At 46.7% G+C, this 16,330-nt stretch overlaps 1 protein-coding gene across 2 annotated transcripts in view; it reads right to left on the bottom strand.

Moving 5' to 3' along the window:
• The window catches only part of lama5 (laminin, alpha 5), a 277,790-nt gene that overhangs the window by 190,112 nt on the left and 71,348 nt on the right, over positions 1-16,330 (bottom strand). For both annotated transcript variants that reach the window (XR_013548716.1, XM_078418700.1), the window contains exons 3-4: positions 4,602-4,719; positions 1,589-1,707 (exon numbers count right to left, since the gene is read on the bottom strand). Coding sequence is in view for 1 of the 2 variants with exons in the window: in XM_078418700.1 (XP_078274826.1) it covers positions 1,589-1,707; positions 4,602-4,719 (237 nt within the window). In the remaining variant the exon portion in view is untranslated. The remainder of the gene's footprint in view (positions 1-1,588; positions 1,708-4,601; positions 4,720-16,330) is intronic.

Genomic DNA, 16,330 nt, shown 5'->3' with positions numbered 1-16,330 from the left:
AAGCTCAAAGTTACTACATAAAATACCCCTCCTGTGCCCATAAACCATAAGATTGAAAGAACGTGCACTTGTTTTCAACAATGCATGGGCATTGGGTTGCTTAGAAAATAACATCAACTTACAAAAAAAACTGCTCTGCAATATAAAATGAAACAATGCATGACCTGGACACTCTTAAATAAAAGAATTGAAGCAATGATTAGCCAAGGAATATTTAAGAATAGAACCTTATTCAACCTTACACCACTGTATATTAGTATTGTCTCATCAGCCAAACTGAAAATTGTATTCAAAATATTGTAAAATGTGATCTCGTTACATGAAATATTTCTAGAGTTTGGAGAAGTAAAACCAAAATGCTGGGTCTGTGTTGTTAATTAGTTTAGTTTAGATGAGTTTATTATTGTCACGTGTACCGAGGTACAGTGAAAAGCTTTTTTGTTACATGTTATCCAGTCAACGAAAAGACAATACGTGATTACAATGAAGCCACCCACAGGATAAAGGGAATAACGTTCAGTGCATGATAAAGTCCGATTAAAGATAGTCCGAGGATCTCCAATGAGGTCGATGCTAGCTCAGGACTGCTCTCTGGTTGTTGGTAGGATGGTTCAGCTGTGCCTGATGACAGCTGGGAAGAAACAAACGGAATCTGGAATCAAGTTAGGAGGAGGGGGAGTTCAACGAGATCTGGGTGTCCTAGTGCATCAGTCAATGAAAGGAAGCATGCAGGTACAGCAGGCAGTGAAGAAAGCCAATGGAATGTTGGCCTTCATAACAAGAGGAGTTGAGTATAGGAGCAAAGAGGTCCTTCTACAGTTGTACCGGGCCCTGGTGAGACCGCACCTGGAGTACTGTGTGCAGTTTTGGTCTCCAAATTTGAGGAAGGATATTCTTGCTATGGAGGGCGTGCAGCGTAGGTTCACTAGGTTAATTCCCGGAATGGCGGGACTGTCGTATGTTGAAAGGCTGGAGCGATTGGGCTTGTATACACTGGAATTTAGAAGGATGAGGGGGGATCTTATTGAAACATATAAGATAATTAGGGGATTGGACACATTAGAGGCAGGAAACATGTTCCCAATGTTGGGGGAGTCCAGAACAAGGGGCCACAGTTTAAGAATAAGGGGTAGGCCATTTAGAACGGAGATGAGAAAGAACTTTTTCAGTCAGAGAGTGGTGAAGGTGTGGAATTCTCTGCCTCAGAAGGCAGTGGAGGCCAGTTCGTTGGATGCTTTCAAGAGAGAGCTGGATAGAGCTCTTAAGGATAGCGGAGTGAGGGGGTATGGGGAGAAGGCAGGAACGGGGTACTGATTGAGAGTGATCAGCCATGATCGCATTGAATGGCGGTGCTGGCTCGAAGGGCTGAATGGCCTACTCCTGCACCTATTGTCTATTGTCTATTGTCTATTGTCAAACCTCTGTACCTCTTGCCTGATGGGAGAGGGGAGAAGGAGTGACCGGAGTGAGATTGGTCCTGGATTATGCTGGTGGCCTTGCCAAAGCAGTAGTAAGTGTAGATGGAGACAATAAAAGGGAGGTTGGTTTGCGTGATACAACTCTCTGCAATTTCTTGCTGCCCACTCACCTCTCCATTTTCCAGAGGCACAATACGTGAATATTCAGTGGTACAGATAGCATCATTATCATCAATAATACGTTCCACAGTCTTTGGTCCAAACTTCTCAATGCAATCTCTTTTGGAAGCTGGAGAGAGGGGAGAGAAAAAAAATTAGATTACACGACACTTGGTTTTAATAAAACAACCACTTCTATCCATCCATTCTTGAAGTGGCTGTGAAGCTATCGATGACAAAAGAATAGGAAAGGATTTCCAGCCAAGTAATGTGTAAGAAGGAACTGCAGATGCTGGTTTAAACCGAAGATAGACACAAAAAGCTGGAGTAACTCAGCGGGACAGGCAGCATCTCTGGATTAGAAGGAATGGGTGATGTTTCGGTTCGAGACCCTTCTTCAAACTGGTTAGGGATAAGGGAAACGAGCCCTTGACCAGTCTGAAGAAACCAGAAGCAGAGTGTAATTAGCCTTCTCCCAGGGCAGCAGCCCCCTGCGTTCAAGAGACAAGAGTCAAGAGTGTTTCATTGTCATATGTCCCAGATAGAACAATGAAATTCTTACTTGCACCAGCACAACAGAACATGTAAACTTAGTCCACTGTAAACAATATAATAAACGAGAGAACAAAAGTTCAGTGTGTGTGCATATAGATATATATATATATATATATATATATAAAATATATACACATACATACACACAAACACATAAAAACAAACAAACAATAATAATGCAAAAAGACAAAACCATTGCCAGATTTTAAAGCATTTCTGCACCTTTATTTAAACTTTAGTTGTTTCTTTACATTATACATGTTTACTCATCGCCTCCTCTAGTCCAAATGCAGACAGTGGTTTACATTTTAGTGGTCTTCATTAATGAAAAGCCAGACTAGCCTACTTGGCCATTGCAAAGATAACGTAACTACAGTATTACCACAAAGAATTAAAAAAAAAAAAAAGCAGTGGCTGGCAAATTAAAATTTTTACTACAACTCAATGTGTCAATTGGTGCTCACACATAAACCACAAAAATAATATTTATTCCAAAGAAATTTGCTTTGGAAATCGTGTGGTGACGTGAACATATTTAAAAAAGAGTGCTTGTTAATGCTTTCACTGTACAGTGACCAGAAGATTTTGTCTAATGAAGGCAGCAGTGGATTATTCCTAATCTGCTTCACATGGAATGCACAGATTTGAAACGTAGATAGACGTTTCGGGTCGAGACCCTTCTTCAGGGTCTCATGAAGAAGGGTCTCTACCCGAAACGTCACCTACTCCTTTTCTCCAGAGATGTTGTCTGAACGCTGAGTTACTCCAGCTTTTTGTGCTGATCTTTGGTTAAAACCAGCATCTGCAGTTCCTTCCTACACAGAGTTGAAATGGCTTGTTACATTGCACTGAGTTGCGCTATTCCAAATCCAGATCCACACCATCTCCGCTCGGCTGAATAGTGGCAAGGAAGTGGGGAGAGGAAATTGGGGAGGAGAAAAATTCCCAACAAACTAATCTCCGCAAATCTTGTGTACAAAATCATGAGAAGCACAGATCAGGTAAACACAGAGTCTCCTGCCCAGGTAAACACAGAGTCTCCTGCCCAGAGTTGTGGAATCGAGAACCAGAGGACATAGGTTTAAGGTTGGGGGAAAGAAAGATTTAATGGGAACCTGAGGGGTAACTTGTTTGCACAAAGGGTGGTGAGTGCATGAAATGAGTTGCCGGAGGAGGTAGTTGAGGCAGGTATTATTGCAATGTTTAAAAAAACGTTTAGACAGGTACATGGATAGGACAGGTTTAGAGGGATATGGCCAAACGCGGGCAGGCGGGACTAGGGGAGATGAAATATGTTATTCAATAGACGATAAATAATAGGTGCAGGAGTAGGTCATTCGGCCCTTCGAGCCAGCACCGCCATTCAATGTGATCATGGCTGATCATTCTCAATCAGTACCCCGTTCCTGCCTTCTCCCCATACCCACTGACTCCGCTATCCTTAAGAGCTCTATCTAGCTCTCTCTTGAAAGCATTCAGAGAACTGGCCTCCACTGCCCTCTGAGGCAGAGAATTCCACAGATTTACAACTCTCTGACTGAAAAAGTTTTTCCTCATCTCTGTTCTAAATGGCCTACCCCTTATTCTTAAACTGTGGCCCCTGGTGTGGGCAAGTTGGGTCGAAGGGCCTGTTTCCGTGCTGTGTGACTATGACTCAATAAATAAGTAAAACTATTACTAGTGCAATCCTACCACATTAAGCAGCATTTGCTTTTGACAAAAGAGAAATGATGGTTGTCTCATATCATGTGCCTTCATTATCATGAGGCAGAATTATTTTATATGCCGAGGATTTAAAAGCATATTCATTGCAAGAATTAACAAGTATTAATTACCCAGGTCCAGTGACAATAACTTAAGATGGTTGCATGGAAATATCACTGAAAAATGCCTTAAAAAATGTTTCATTGATGTACAAGGTCAACTCAACACCAGTGGCTCAGGTTAAAGGAGAGGAATCTGTATTGATCAAGCACTTAACACAATCCAGGCTCTGAGAATAGCCATCACATTCATGGAAAGTCAGGAACTTATCAAACATAGACACAAAATGCTGGAGTAACTCAGCGGGACAGTAAATTAAATGTGGGCTTGCACCTTGTTCTGGCTCAAGGTTGGCAACTGCTGCCACTTTCTCACCATGGATACGAACTGACCTCATTACAACAATTGGCTATCATTTCGTATTTTTAAGGTGAAGATTGGCAGATTCTTGATCAGTACAGGTGTCAGGGATTATGGGAAGGCGGCAGGAGAATGGGGTTGAGAGGGAAAGGTAGATCAGCCATGATTGAATGGCGGACTAAACTTGATGGGCCGAATGGCCTAATTCTGCTCCTACAATGAATTAACTTCCAAATTTATACTGGGGAGACCCGGGTCACAGACACTGAGCTCCTTTTAGCAGGTCTACACAGATTTCACCTTTTATAGCAACACTTTCCCTGCAGCCTCTCAGATTGTACTTACAGGCAAAATATTGCCACGGGTGGTAGTTCTCGCCAAAGTCTGTCGACCGCTCAAGTACCCAGAGGTCAGGCCGTGGAGAATTCGCAAACTTGATGAGGACATAAGCCACGTGGAAGAGCTGTAAAAGGCAGGACAAAATAATCAATGCACAAGTTCTGAATGCACGCTCCACTCTCCAAATCCCATCTGTCCAAGTTGCTGTAATATTGCTGTGGCTACGTAAATGCAGGGTAACTTGGGTCGCTGGGCTAACGTAGCTGCCATAAATCGTTTGTTCTGACCACAACCTGCTATTCTAACATAAGATTTTTGATACGCCACTTGTTTTACTTCTGCTAACTCAATTTCTCAGTGTCCCACTGTGAGGCATCATGGTCCATTAACGAGAGTTCAACCAGAGCTAAAATCTGAAACGCACTCGAGACTGACATTGCGTCAAGAAATCCCAATTTTGTTTCCAAAATGGAAGAACATTCAGTTTTGGGAATGGAGATGAAATAACCCATGCCATCAAAAGTGCAGATGGTATCCTTGGCCATATTGAGCTCACGTCAGAGGGTAATGCAGCGGCAGAATTACAGCCTCACAGCGCCCGAGATTCGGGTTTGATCCTGACTACGGGTACGTCTGTACGGAGTTTGTACGTTCTCCCTGAGACCGCATTCCAAAGGCGTGCAGGTTTATAGGTTAATTGGCTTCTGTCAAAGATTGTCCTTGGTGTGCTAGTGTAAGAAAATAACTGCAGATGCTGGTACAAATCGAAGGTATTTATTCACAAAATGCTGGAGTAACTCAGCAGGTCAGGCAGCATCGCAGGAGAGAAGGAATGGATGACGTTTCGGGTCGAGACCCTTCTTCGTTGCTGCGATCTCCAATTTTAAGTAATACACTCGCTTTCCTGTCTCGTCTCCCCCAACACAGAGGGCACCTATTTTTCCCACTATCTCTCACCTCCCAGTCACCCTGCTCCTTTCTCCTCCCTTGTACTCATCTCCCATCCGAGAGTCCCTCATTTCCCTTTTATCACTCTCCCCCTCCCCCTTATTCCCTTTCACCTGTATCCTTTCCTCTGGCTTTACATTTCACTCCTCTTCTCTCCTTTGTCTCCTTTGGCACTTACTCCACCGCTCTCCCAGTGGAACCTTCCTCACCTCTACCCATCCATCACGGAGGTGAGTCTGAGGAAGAGTCCCTTCCTGCAACATCATCGACCCACATCCTCTAGAGATGCTGCCTGACCCACCGACTTACTCCAGCATTATGTCTTTTACTCAAGATTTCGGCATCTGCAGCTTTCACTTGCCATGTTTTATCCCACCCCCACCTCTCTTATCGAGCTCTCTCTCCCCTACTGGGTTTCATCTGAAGAAGGGCTGCGGCCCGAAATGTCGCCTGTTCATTCCCTCCACAGATGCTGCCTGACCCATTGAGCACCTCCATCACATTGTCTTTTGCTCAGGATTCCGGTGTCTGCAGTTCCTTGTGTCAGCAGAGCCAGCGCTGCCGTCGCAGCTGCGGCTTGCCTGCAGTCCGTCTGTCTTTTGTGTTTTTTGTTGTTTTTGTATGAGTTGTAGTTTTAATATGGTGTAGTGTTTGTATGTTATGTGGGGGGGAGGGGGTGGGAGGGACGAACTTGTTTCTGTGTGGTGTCTCCGTTCCCGTTGCGGCCTACCATCGGCCATGCACCTGGGACCACCTGGGGCTCTGGTTCGCAGAGCCCGCGGCCCGGACTCACCACCTGCGGCACTGGCCGCCTTCGGATGCTGCGGGAGCGGCTCGACTCGTCTCCGGAGGTTCCGGCGCGGGCCGCGTGGACGTCGGAAGCCCGCAGGCCCCTGGGTGGGGGCCGACATCGGGAGCTCCGGCAGAGGCAGCGTGTTCGCCCGCCCCGAATCGCGGGGCTTGGGTCGGCCGGCCGCGGACCTTTCATCGTCCGGCGCGGCCTGGAATAGGCCGTGGACCTTTCACCGTCCGGCGCGGCGCTCCAATGTCGGGAGCCCCGACCACCCCGACGTGGCAACTCCAACAGCCTGACCTCGGGAGAAGACGGCAGGGAAGAGAAAAGACATTCTGGCCTTCCATCACAGTGAGGAGGGGACTGGAGGAGACTCACTGTGATGGATGTTTCTTTTGTTTGGTGTTGGTGTATGATTGTATGTGTTATTGCATTTTTATTGATTATTCTTATTCTTATTGGTCTTAATGTTTCAACTGCGGGTAATGTTTCATTTCACTGCACATTTATGTGTATGTGACAAATAAACGACTATTGACTATTGACTCTACCTGTTGTTTGATTGCATGAGAGAAGGTAAAGTGTGGCAGTCATCAATCACTGCTTTAACTGGAGTGCATTGGACAGCAGCTTCTGATGCCTGCAGGTACAGACTTACACGAGGAATGCCAGAGGATCGTGACTGATTAAATATACACTTCACCACCAATTCCACTCGCGGTTGGCGAGTTGCTATATCTGCCCTAGTTACATACTAAACACAGCATCAAACAGCAGCACTGGTGTGTGCTGGTGCACGTAAACTTTTAACCTTCAAATTTTCACAGCTGCCTTTGGCACTGATTTACCCCTTCCCACAAATTTAATTGCTAGGGGTTTTATAAGAATGAAGGAGCGACTTTAAAAAAAGGTATCTTATCTCTAAATCTCACCTTTTATTTTTTCGAAACAAAATTAAAAATGATAATTTGTACACTATTGGTTTTAAATTCTAGCTCTCGGTGATCGTCGTTCAATCTGATTGGCCAAAGAGTCAGATGAATACAGATACTCCCGATTTACACAAGAGCCGACTTACGTAATCTCGCACTTACGTAAACTCATGATTCTGCACTCAGTCCGTAGTGCGATCAAGGCAGTTTGTAATTTCCACAACACAATGTGATGGCTCAAGTTTACATTGAAAACAAGACGGCAATGGTGGCCCTGCTTACCCAGAAGGCTGTGCACCACAGAAAGTGCCCTGGCCTACGCCAGATGCTGCTGAGACAGTTAATCCCCTCAGTTTAGGTTGGTTTAGTGATACAGCATGTAAAACAGGCCCCTCGGCCCAACCCAGTCCAAACGGAGATCACCTGCACTAGTTCTACATGATCCCACTTTTGCATCCCACACACTAGGAGCAATTTACAGAAGCCCATTAACCTACAAACCTGCACGTCTTTGGAGTGTGGGAGGAGTGTGGGAGGAGACTGGACCACCCTGAGAAAGGATGAGGATGAGAGGAGATCTTATCGAAACGTATAAGATTATTAAGGGGTTGGACACGTTAGAGGCAGGAAACATGTTCCCAATGTTGGGGGAGTCCAGAACAAGGGGCCACAGTTTAAGAATAAGGGGTAGGCCATTTAGAACTGAGATGAGGAAAAACTTTTTCAGTCAGAGAGTTGTGAACCTGTGGAATTCTCTGCCTCAGAAGGCAGTGGAGGCCAATTCTCTGAATGCATTCAAGAAAGAGCTGGATAGAGCTCTTAAGGATAGCGGAATCAGGGGGTATGGGGAGAAGGCAGGAACGGGGTACTGATTGAGAATGATCAGCCATGATCACATTGAATGGCGGTGCTGGCTCGAAGGGCCGAATGGCCTCCTCCTGCACCTATTGTCTATTGTCACAAGAAATATAAAAACTCCGCAAAGACAGCACCCGTAGTCAGGATCGAACCTGTGTCACTGATGCAGCAAGACAGCAACTCTAGCGCTGTGGCACCCTCAGAGACAGACACAAACTGCTGGGGTAACTCAGCAGGTCAGGCAGCATCTCTGGAGAGCATGGAACGTAGTGGCCTTTTGTGTATTGACCAGCATGCAGTCCTTTGTTTCTACAACACTCTCAGCAATCTATTCTTTCAGGCAGGGGATGGGGTTGGTGATTCCATCTTACGAACTTGACTTGCGTAAGGGTTTATGGAACATATCCCTTGCTTAATGTGTATGAAGGAACTGCAGAAGCTGGTTTACACCGAAGATAGCCACATAATGTTGGAGTAACTCAGCGGGTCAGGCAGCATCTCTGGAGACTAGGAATGGGTGACATTTCGGGTGGAGACCCTTCTTCAGTCAGACTCTTACACAGGTCAGGGAGTGCCTGTACGTGTTCTGCTCACAGACCCAGGACAAACGCACTACACGGGGAGGTATGCTGTGCAAGCCAAGCCGATGCTCCAGGTTTTGAAGCAACACGAGGATGGCGGTAAGGATATCAAACAACCAGTGTAGGAAGGAACTGCAGATGTTGTGTAAACTGAAGATAGACACAAAATGCTGGAGTAACTCAGCGGGACAGGCAGCATCTCTGGAGAGAAGGAATGGGTGACATTTCGGGTCGAGCCCCTTCTTCAGACAACCTGCCACATGCAGGCCGCTGTGTTGGTTCGGGATACATGATCCGAGCTTGTATGTTTTTCGTATTCCTTCGCAAACACAGCAAGGGGTTCCGCAACTGTTAAACCCAACACCTGCCATTTCCAAAGCGGACCCTTCAGAAGATTTATTACCCTTTTAGAAACGGGAGTGTTTTCAAAGGGAGATGCACAGTGGGTGGTTAACCCCGATCTTATTTCTGTAAAGTGGAGCTTGGTTTCTTGCGCTGTGAGGCTGCGCACACAAAGGGCAATAATCGGAGCTTACAGTGATAAAAGGCATGACAACCAAACCAGCGCTTCGCAATGAATTAAAATTCAAAACCCAATTACACTCCAAAACCCACAAGTAGAGACATACTTCCATTCATTACCGACAAAGGAATGGTGACTCAGTGTAACACCTCAGCACTGGTGAAGTATGCAAGGGAATTCTGAGTTACTGAAGTAGAGTGATTTGAAAGCCTTGTGCCTGAACAGAAAACAAATTCACTCCAAACTGTGAAGTAGTCGGCCCCCAACAATCCGAGCATTCATCTGCGATGGCCAGACACATAGCATAGTGTTCAAAATTACCCACATCAGCACTGGCACTCAGTGCAAGAAGTGGCCATGTTCCAGCAAGAGGGAGAAGGCCTGCCAAAACAGCACATCTCACATGCATCAGAAACCCTCGCCATTTGAGGCTTTATTGACTGGTTGCAGAGTAAGGTGCACTGAGGCACCAGCAGCGGAAAGCCCCGCGTCTGTCAGCACACAGCAGCTGCCTGATTACCTCTGAAACTCGGCAGAACAATCTCTGCCAGTGTCTGACACAAAGTGCAGGAGTAACTCAGCAGGTCAGGCAGCATCTCTGGAGAGCATGATTAGGCGCCATTTTGGGTTGGGACCCTTCTTCAGACTGATTGTAGTCAGGGGAGAAAGCTGGGAAATAGCTGGGGTGGACAGAATCCTGGTAAGTGACAGGTGGGAAGGAACAGCAGATGCTGAATTATAATCGACGATAGACACAAATTGCTGGAGTAACTCAGCAGGACAGGCATCATCTGTGGAGAGAAGTAATGGGTAATATTTCGGCTCGAGACCCTTCTTCGCATTAAAAGGTCACCCATACTTTCTCTCCGGAGATTCTGCCTGTCCCGCTGAGTTACTCCAACATTTGTGTCTATATAGGTGCAGACCTCCCAACATTTGATTTTACAAATTCAGAATTTTGATGTCCAAAATTCGGAATTTTGATGTCCAAAATTCGGAATTTTGATGTCCAAAATTCAGAATTTTGCATCAAGATTCATAATATAGCACGTAATGCAACTTTTCATCAAAAAAAGTATGCACGCCAAATACAGCTGGTAGAGCTGTGCCTCACAGCGCCAGAGACCCAGGTTCGATCCTGACCTCGGGCGATGTCTGTGTGGCATCTGCACTTTCTTCCTGTAACTGCATGGGGTTCAATAGACAATAGACAATAGACAATAGACAATAGACAATAGACAATAGACAATAGGTGCAGGAGGAGGCCATTCGGCCCTTCGAGCCAGCACCACCATTCAATGTGATCATGGCTGATCATTCTCAATCAGTACCCCGTTCCTGCCTTCTCCCCATACCCCCTGACTCCGCTATCCTTAAGAGCTCTATCCAGCTCTCTCTTGAATGCCTTCAGAGAATTGGCCTCCACTGCCTTCTGAGGCAGAGAATTCCACAGATTCACAACTCACTGACTGAAAAAGTTTTTCCTCATCTCAGTTCTAAATGGCCTACCCCTTATTCTTAAACTGTGGCCCCTGGTTCTGGACCCCCCCCAACATTGGGAACATGTTTCCTGCCTCTAACGTGTCCAACCCCTTAATAATCTTATACGTTTCGATAAGATCTCCTCTCATCCTTCTAAATTCCAGTGTATACAAGCCTCGTCGTTCCAGTCTTTCAACATATGATAGTCCCGCCATTCCGGGAATTAACCTAGTAAACCTACACTGCACGCCCTCAATAGCAAGAATATCCTTCCTCAAATTTGGAGACCAAAATTGCACACAGTATTCCAGGTGCGGTCTCACTAGGGCCCTGTACAACTGCACATCCTCCCACATCCCAAAGGCGCACAGGTTTGTAGGTTAATTGATCTCTGTAAATTGCCCCTAGTGTAAAGGGAATAGATGAGAAAGCAGCTAACATAGAACTAGGGCGGCCCGGTGGCGCAGCGGTAGAGTTGCTGCCTTTGAGCACCTGAGACCAGGGTTCGATCCTGACCACGGGTGCTGTCTGTATGGAGTTTGTACGTTCTTCCCGTAACTTGCGTGGGTTTTCTCCAGGAGCTCTAGTTTTCTCCTACGCATTTGGTTTGTAGGTTTATTGGCTTCAGTAAAATTGTAACTTGTCCCTAGTGTGTAGGATAGTGCTACTGTGCGGGGATCACTGGTCGGCGCAGATTCGGTGGGCCAGTTTCTATGCTGGATCTCTAAACTAACACATTAGACCAAACACATTCGTGTTTGTTAATTCTATACTAAAATCCTCTCTCATAAATTCATTTCTTGGTGAGAGGGAAGGCTGCTAATCTCTTGTCAGAAAGATTTATTTTAGTTGCTGCTGATCGATCACCCGTTCACACTAGTTCTATCCTACACACTCGAGACAATTTATAGAAGCCAATTAACCTACTAATCTGCACTTGTTTGGAGTGTGGGAGGAAACGGGAGCACCCAGAGGAAACCCACGCAGTCACAGGGAGAACGTGCAAACTCCGTACAAACAGCACCCATGGTCAGGATCAGACTCGGGTCTCTGGCGCTGCAAGGCAACAACTCTGCCCCATGGTCGTTCTGGGAACAAACATTAACTGACATTGAGGGCTGCGATGGCTCAAATATACCCATCATTCCTGGACAGGACAATGAGAGGGTTAAAAATAAAACAGGGGCTTCTTTAAAACTTTCATTTCTATTGAATTGCTGGCACAGAACAGCAGGACTTAAAGCGGAACGAGAAACTCTGCTGTAAAGAGGCGTGACAATTAATTAGACTAGTAGCATGCTTGGTTAATTTTACTGTTAGAAAGGCAGTCGATATATACCTAGAGCCGAAATATGTGAACCAGCAGATCAAGTCTCCCCACTACCTATTCATAACCTTATATAGACTAAACACTGTACAAATATGCACCAACTGCAACATTACAAATCTATGTACACAGCAGGCGAAATGACGCACTTTCTCCCATCCTCTTCCACAGATCTTGAGTTCTGGAGGAGCTGAATCATCAAATAAACATTGCCAGGCTTTTAATAGACAATTATTATATGGTATATCGAGATTTCAGATGCTGTAGGAACCATGCAATTCCTACTGATCTCAAAATATTGTACAACATGCCAATTATTTGGTTCAGGATATCCCAGAATTGTTCAGTAAATCTTGAGCGATTGTTCGAAAGTCCCGATGGCGTATCGCTCACTTGATGCTTCAGAGCGTGAGCGGAGAGAACGGAACCACAGGAGGCAGAATGTGGACAGGACATCGGTCTGGAGTATTTGTGTATGTTCTGCTCCCTTTAGACTCAATAGGGATCGCCAAAAGATTTATTGTAACATATAAACACAGTAAAGTCAAAGTGCATACAGCTATTAATCGGAGTAACGTCTAATAATCTAGAAACAAGGAACAGCAGAGGAGGGTTTACAAAAAAACGCCACAAGTGCTGGAGTAACTCAGCAGGTCAGAGAGCACCTCTGGAGAACATGGAAAGGCGACGTTTCGGGTCAGGAACCTTCTTCAGACTAAGGGGGAGGCGGATCCTGACAATCAGCTTGTCTGGTTTTACCAAAAATCCCAAGGCTGCCAATGTATTGAGTTTTACTGTAATCCTTCCGGTTCTTGCTGAGTTCATTTTACCTGAGGGAAAGTCCTTCAGTGGGTCTCGGCATCTCCTAACTCAGAATGGTTGGGGAATGTGGTGAGAATCCACCAGCACAAGGTACTGAGAAGCTACGGTGCAAACCGCATAGTGAAGGCTTGTACTGCACGCAGGCCACAGGTACCACTGCTGCCTCACTGCTCCAGTGTCGTGGGTTCAATCCCGGCCTTCAGCGCTGCCTGTGTGGAGTCTGCAAGCTCGCTTTGTGAACAGGTAGCACGGTTGGCACGGTGGCACAGTGTTGCTGCCTTACAGCGCTTGCAGCGCCGGAGACTCGGGTTTGATCCCGACTACGGGCGCCGTCTATACGGAGTTTGTACGTTCTCCCCGTGACCTGCGTGGGTTTGCTCCGAGATCTTCGGTTTCCTCCCACACTCCAAAGACGTACAGGCTTGTAGGTTAAATGACTTGGTGTAAGTGTAAATTGCCCCTAGGTGTGTGTAGGGTAGTGTTAACGTGCGGGGATCGCTGGTCGGTGCGGACATCGCTGCTGGGCCGAATGGCCTGTTTCCGTGCGGTATCTCTAAACTGAACTAAACTAAAAAAACTAAAAAGGTGGGTTTCTCACCACATTGCAAACACATGCTCATGGAAAGATTAACTGGCCACTGCAAACTATCCCTGGTGCAGATGGGCGGCAGGAGAAGCTCAAGGACCATGTGAGAGACGACAGGTTAGAGAGAAGTAAATGGGAGAAATGAGTGCTTGATGGGATGCTGAGAGGCAGCATTGGCTTAATGGGCCTGCTTCTGTGTTGTGACAAACGTGTGTCATTAAACCACATTTGCTGGTCAATAGAACAATCATCATGTAATGTGCGACTTGTCTATATCCCTTCAAACCATTCAGTACAGTTTAGAGATACAGCATAGAAACAGGCTGTCCACTACGAGTCCACGCTGATCATCGATTACCCGTTCACTCTCGTTCCATGTTATCTAACTTTCTCATCCACTCCCTACACACCAAGGGCAATTTTCAGAGACCAATTAACTTTGCGGCACGGTGGCGCAGCGGTAGAATTGCTGCCTTACAGCGAATGCAGCGCCGGAGACTCAGGTTCGATCCTGACTACGGGCGCCGTCTGTACGGAGTTTGTACGTTCGCCCCGTGACCTGCGTGGGTTTTCTCCGAGATCTTCAGTTTCCTCCCACACTCCAAAGACATGCAGGTATGTAGGTTAATTGACTGGGTAAAATGTAAAAATTGTCCCTAGTGTGTGTAGGATAGTGTTGATGTGCGGGGACCGCTGGGCGGCGCGGATTCGGTGGGCCGAAGGGCCTGTTTCCGTGCTGTATCTCTAAATCTAAAAAAATCTAAAACTTACAAATCTGGATGTCTTCGGGGTGTGGGAGAATGGCAGCTGGAGGAGATCCCTGCCGTCACAGGGAGAACGTGCAAACTCCACAGAGATAGCAGCCGAGGTCAACCTCTGATGTGGTGAGGCAGTGGTTCTACCAGCTGGGCCACTGAGCCGACTCAGTATAAAAGTTTATAATGTTCACAATGCCGTCCTGATACTGTGAACTAGCAGAATCTGGGACTGAAGAGCGATGCAATAAAGTAACTCCAGGACATCTCACTCATTCCCCTTTTGTGCCATTGTCATAACTGACCATAGAAAACTCGTTTGCAAACGTGGTCTACTTTGTAGACACTAGAACAAAGAGTCCTGTAAGAAAATAACTGCAGATGCTGGTACAAATCGAAGGTATTTATTGACAAAATGCTGGAGTAACTCAGCAGGTCAGGCAGCATCTCAGGAGAGAAGGAACGGGTGACGTTTCGGGTCGAGACCCTTCTTCAGACTGATGTCAGGGGGGCGGGACAAAGGGTGGAGACAGGAAGATAGAGGGAGATTTGGGAAGGAGGAGGGGAAGGGAGGGACAGAGGAACTAACTAAAGTTGGAGAAGTCGATGTTCATACCACTGGGCTGCAAGCTGCCCAGGCGAAATATGAGGTGCTGTTCCTCCAATTTCCAGTGGGCCTCACTATGGCACTGGAGGAGGCCCATGACAGAAAGGTCAGACTGGGAATGGGAGGGGGAGTTGAAGTGCTCGGCCACCGGGAGATCAGTTTGGTCTGATCTCCCGGTCTGATCAGACTGAAGAAGGATCTCGACCCGAAACGTCACCCATTCCTTCTCTCCTGAGATGCTGCCTGACCTGCTGAGTTACTCCAGCATTTTGAGAACAAAGAGTCCTGGCACTTTCAAGAAATGTTTCATTTAAAGTTCAACAAAGGGAAACTATCTTCAGCGATGGGATGGATCGGGAGCACCTCCATGGGAGGACCATTTTTCTGAGACCACAACATCTAAGGCCAGTGACCAGTCTCCAGCGGCTTATCTGTTCCAGATTCATTTCTTAGAACAAACTGTGTGTTTTGTTTTTAAATTCCGCAGCCACTGTGACACATCTTGGCCTGAACTATACCAAGGACAACACAAACTACGGTCCACAGCTCTCCAGAGATTTCAATATCGATTATGACAACCTTCACACCCAACAATGAACACATTAATCCCTCAGTCTGAAGAAGGGTCTCGACCCGAAATGCCACCCACTCCTTCTATCCAGAGATGCTGCCTGTCCCGCTGAGTTACTCCAGCATTTTGTGTCTAATTTCGGTGTAAACCAGCATCTGCAGCTCCTTCTTACAGATGAATCCCTTTGTTTTCCGTCCTAAATGTTCTCCCAGACAAATGAGTCGTTTCAGACCCCTCTTTCAGGCAGTGGTTCTGCAAATTAAACATTTGAGTTCGGATCAAATCCGGAACCACGATCCAAAACTCTTCCCACCTACACGCTAAGAAAACAGAGAGAGGAGCAGAGCTGCTTCCAATGTCGTGCACTACGACACGAAAGCCAGGCAATATTCAGTACAATGGCTTGCAGGTTTAGAACAACCCCTTGGATGGAATACAAGGAGGTCACCTGCATCCGTGCTGCAAGGAGGAATCAAGAGCTGGAGATTAAAGCAGCCGACATCTGGAAAAAACATCTACATCGCACTGCCTGAATAAGAGGATGGGAGCATGAATAATTTAATTCAATGAACCAGCTCTGTGGACCAGCTGAATGAACCAGCTCCGTGAACCAGCTCCGTGGACCAGCTCCGTGGACCAGCTCCGTGGACCAGCTCCGTGAACCAGCTCCGTGGACCAGCTCCGTGAACCAGCTCCATGAACCAGCTCCGTGGACCAGCTCCGTGAACCAGCTCCGTGAACCAGCTCTGTGAACCAGCTCCGTGGACCAGCTCCGTGGACTAGCTGAATGAACCAGCTCCGTGGACCAGCTCCGTGAACCAGCTCCGTGGACCAGCTCCGTGAACCAGCTCCGTGGACCAGCTCCGTGGACCAGCTCCGTGGACCAGCTCTGCGGACCAGCTCCGTGGACTAGCTGAATGAACCAGCTCCGTGAACCAGCTCCGTGAACC

The sequence above is a fragment of the Rhinoraja longicauda genome, chromosome 22 (genome assembly GCF_053455715.1).
Source record: "Rhinoraja longicauda isolate Sanriku21f chromosome 22, sRhiLon1.1, whole genome shotgun sequence".
NCBI classification, from domain to species: Eukaryota; Metazoa; Chordata; class Chondrichthyes; order Rajiformes; family Arhynchobatidae; genus Rhinoraja; species Rhinoraja longicauda.
Note: the sequence above shows the minus strand (reverse complement) of the source record. Positions and strands in the feature narration are given on the sequence as shown.